This window comes from Limulus polyphemus, unplaced genomic scaffold (assembly GCF_000517525.1).
Source record: "Limulus polyphemus unplaced genomic scaffold, Limulus_polyphemus-2.1.2 Scaffold4552, whole genome shotgun sequence".
Classification (NCBI taxonomy): Eukaryota; Metazoa; Arthropoda; class Merostomata; order Xiphosura; family Limulidae; genus Limulus; species Limulus polyphemus.
Window position 1 is genome coordinate 45,419 of NW_013670162.1, and position 4,600 is coordinate 50,018.

Below are 4,600 nucleotides of genomic sequence, written 5' to 3' on the forward strand. Positions count from 1 at the left end.
CAAAAGGAGAAACGATATCTCCTTCCTCAGACAGTGCCGCTCTGTAAAGCTAATTCCTAAATTTGTACATTTGCTGTTATATTAAAATTTTTCTTCATTACCAATTCAAGCCGTCTCCAGTCATTATTAGTCTCAAAGTGGGTTCCTCGTCATCGAATTTGAATAATAGGAGGTTGTTGTATGAGGGCAGGTTAAGTTCTTTTATCTTGAGAAAAAATCTGATTGAAGTGTTAAACTTTAAAGCAACTTGATAGGATTTATATATTATATTTTTGTTTAATGGTAAGAGCTGTAGGACTGGAAGAGATGGATTTAAAATTTGACAGAGTTGAAGTTTTTATTTTTTGATTAGGATAATAAACCTTTGAGATAATTGTCTTTATTTGTGGTAAATGCAAAATGATTTGAAGCCTTCAAATGAAGGTTTGGGAGTCAGGGCTATTTAATGAAATGATGGGACAGCCGTGTTGGGCTAAGCCCCTTTCTGTCCCTCAAATGTTATGTCCATATATTAAAAAATAAGACCTTGTAGTTTAATTACTGGACAATTAATATGTTGGAGTTAATGTTAATGGTAGGTCTTGGACTACAAAAAAGATTTGATACGTTTTTTTTTAGGTGCTTTAAGATGGTACTCGTATATGTTTTACAAGACAGTTTGTAAATAGCCTATTAATTTCCTTTTGTTGTTACTTTGGAATTTGAAAATTTCTTGTAGTGGAAGTTTCCTTAATTCGGTAGTTAGTGACAGAAATACATTCCACAATCCAAAGTATTTGCTTGAAAACTTTGAGGCTTCAATATAAATAGATGTATTTTTTCAGTGTTTGTTTTACTAGGTGCTTTGGTACTATGACTGAATAAATTGTTTGTCTCTGATGGAAACTGATTAGTGAAAGCTACAAGTAATAAATATGTTCCTTCTAAGAACGTCGATAAAGTACGAATACTCTTGTGCATGCATTGCTTTGTGTATTAAGGTTAAGCACTGAGGTACTTGTAGATTTTATGTTAAATAGCTTTTTGTTTGTGAAATGTTTTAATTGTTAGTGTATTCTTCACCTTGTGGTTTGTATGAATAGTTCTGCATAATTATTTTTATTTTCATTCTAAAAGCTGTTGTATACTAAAAACTTCTTTCCTTTTAAATATAAGTTTGATTTGAAATATTTACATGTTTAATCAGTTTATTGTGGTGGTCTTGAAAGAAGTTTTTGACTTTAGAAATTTAATTGTTTTTGAAAAATTATATTGTATACTAGAGGGTTTATACATTTTGGCAATTAAACTAGAAAAAAAAAGACCTTTACTTTCCAGATAATGAAAAACAACAAAACAACTAATTTAAGTTTTACCACTGTGGTTTGTTTCATCAGGGTCAGTAATAAAAGAACTTTAATGTTCTTTTATTACTGACCCTGATGAAACAAACCACAGTGGTAAAATAGTTTATTATATGGAGTGTAAAGGTAGTTTTTATTTTTTTTAGCTCTATTGCCAAAATATTTAAAAATTTTACTTTGAAAAATTACATTTTGTTAATATACCCCCCCCCCCACTAAAAAAACAATGTAACAAACCTTTTTAAGACTACCACAGTTTTGTAGACAAATACTTTGACTAAGAATAAGCCAAGATCTGAACATTGAAAAGCTGTAAGTAACTCTAGCCTACTGCATTAGTGTAGAACTAAACCTTAAAGCTAGTCCTTCCAACTTAGATTTCAAAACTAACCATATTTTTAAATACTTCAAGTGTATATCATTTTTTTCCAAAGTTTGTATCAAATATTTACCTTACAGATTCAATATAATAAGAGAAGAAACGCCTGTTACTGCAATTTATATATTCATTTAATGGCAAGTTTCAAGAATAAAACAAGAGATGAAATACGTAAGTTTATTTTCGTACTGTCATTTTTTGTATTTTTTTATCTAAAATATTGCATTCAGCCTGTAGGATATTACTTTTATCTCTCTTTCAAAATAAAAACCAACTTAATTAAGAACTGTATGTTAGATGGTTACACAAATTTCACATATTATAGTTTAGAGGTTAAAAGCTTTATCTGAAGATTAGTGAATGTTTAAATAAACTAAAAGGTAATTTAAAATGCTGAATACGTGATGGTGAGTCTAAATAATTTTGTTAGAAATTTCATTAGATTCAGTTCAAATGATTGAACAGTGTATCTATACATGTCGTACTATTTGTATGTATTAATTTTGTTTACCGAGTAAGAATTAGAAATGCATTTTTCTTTAACTGATTCACCTCACCTTGATAATAGTTTTTAAGATTTGATGAGGTAAAAAATTTGTTTATAAAAAAAAAAAATCCAACTAGAAACCACTTTCTATAGTTATTATCTTGAGTCGTTGGTGCGTATTCATTATTAATTGGAACAATTAGTGTCCCCCTATATACATCTAATTGTTGTTTTAATATCTAAACAAAATTCATGTATTAATCTTTTATATTAATTCATGAACACTAGTGTATGGTTTTGATTTGGGATTGTTTTGAGTTAAGACTATTAAATTTTGCAAAAACAAATTGTTGACACAGATAACTTCATGTGAACTTGGGGAAATTGTGTTAAGTAATTACTTCATAAAGAAACTGAGCCTTACTTGATAATGAAAGATCCTTGACATATTTATTAAATCTTCTCATCCTAGTGGCAAAAAAAACAAAAAACAAATTAAACGATGACGTTCTCCATGTCAGTTTTTTTTCTCCCATTGATGCTTTGGTTATATGATCTGCCCTGGACATAAGAAGACAGTTTAGCTGGATTATCAGTTCTAATGAATGATAGTAAAGTTAATTCTTATAAAATAAATACCACAAACATAAACGGTGTTTAAATAAATCATGTTGTAGTATTAATTCTTACCCAATGATCTGATCTGTAAATCACCTAATTGATAATAATTACAGCTCGCATGTGTAACCCGATTCACACCATAACAGTTCATGAAAGTTGATATATAGCATCAAAACCACTTTAATATCTGTGGTATCCTTACTGACATGGTGAATCCTGGTATTGGGAGACAGGTTTCATTGGCACTGGATACAACGGGTGTAACATGGTTGACGAAACTTGTTCTTTGAATTAAGTAATTGTGTAAGAACATGTACGTGTACTAGATATTACATCTAAAATTCTGTTGAATTGATTAAGACATTTAGTTAGCACATGCTAGTATTAGTGCTTCAACATGTTTTGTCTGATAGCTATTCTAGTAATTTTGCTCAAGACCTTTTCACGGTGTATTAAAAGCCGAACTCTGAACTTCTAAGTTTTCTTTATAACAGATTAATGAGTAAGGGCCTGTATTATGCTTCAAATGCATAATTTCTAGATTTGAGTACTAGTAATAATTTTTTATTTTTTTAGCATCTTCCACGTATCTCAAAGTTACAACATTGTCATTTGGTTTATTTCTTGAAGCTATAGCTTAGTTCGTACAAGATTTTAATCTAATTTTCAACTATATTACTGTTCTCCTGGGCTGAGTGTGACCTAATTGTTAGTGTGCTTCAACTGTGATTCTGAGGATTCATGGTTTGTGTTCCGACAAATAACGGGCTTTGGAGTCCAAAAATGTGTTATACGATTGGTCAAATCCTACCATTTGGTCGGATAAGAAGAGCCAAATGTTGTTGTTGACTAGCTACTTTCCCTCTAAGCTGTAGGTTCAAAATTAGTTAGTTATGCTCTGATAGTCCTCTCTGTAATTGAAACAAGCTGTATCATGGCTCATACCTCTAATTAAAATGTTATTTTACAGTATGCTACTGCTCTTGTATTCCCATATCAGGATTTTTGTTCTTTTCAAAATCTACTTAGCCATGTGATCGTTATACTCAGATTAGTGCTAGTATTTTTTTTTCTGTTTTTCTTGAACTTGTGTCTGTGATGTTCTTTCTTCATATAACCTTAATTGATTAGAAAATCAAGTTTTAATCGATATTGTCAGTGCCTTTTGTGAATAATTTATATTTCAACTGTTGTATCTTCTAGCTACAGCAAAATTATTAGCTCAGTTAAAGCCGTCTGAAGTGAACGAGAATTATTACCCTAATGATTGGGAAACATGGCAGTGCGCTTTTGCACCCGATGAATCGTATTTTGCTTGGTCTTGTGGAAATCGTCTAGTCACTCTTGTACCTTGGAATAGATGCAAGTCTACTTTGTAAGTTGTCTCTTCGGTCACTTTGGTTGTCGTTATTTCATAATTAACACTTCATTGGTTTGCAACTCCATACTAAGTATTATAATTAAATCTTGATAATTAAAGTTGTATTTTTAATTAACTTATTGTCAAAGAAAGAATTTGACTGAAAAAAGCATGTTCTTGGCAGCACTAAATTAAAGTAATTGATTGTGTGTGTGTGTGTGTGTACTAAGAATTATATTACAGAAAAAAGCACGTTCTTGGCAGCACTAAATTAAAGTAATTGATTGTGTGTGTGTGTGTGTGTGTGTGTGTGTACTAAGAATTATATTACAGAAAAAAGCACGTTCTTGGCAGCACTAAATTAAAGTAATTGATTGTGTGTGTGTGTGTGTGTGTGTGTGTGTACTAAG

The 4,600-nt window shown here is 30.6% G+C and overlaps 1 protein-coding gene across 2 annotated transcripts in view; it reads left to right on the forward strand.

The window, feature by feature from the left end:
• LOC106471335 (WD repeat and SOCS box-containing protein 1-like) overlaps positions 1–4,600 on the forward strand; it is a 28,632-nt gene that overhangs the window by 2,327 nt on the left and 21,705 nt on the right. For both annotated transcript variants that reach the window (XM_022399949.1, XM_013931935.2), the window contains exons 2-3: positions 1,803–1,893; positions 4,034–4,205. In XM_022399949.1, the coding sequence (XP_022255657.1) occupies positions 1,857–1,893; positions 4,034–4,205 (209 nt within the window). In that variant the 5' untranslated portion in view covers positions 1,803–1,856. The remainder of the gene's footprint in view (positions 1–1,802; positions 1,894–4,033; positions 4,206–4,600) is intronic.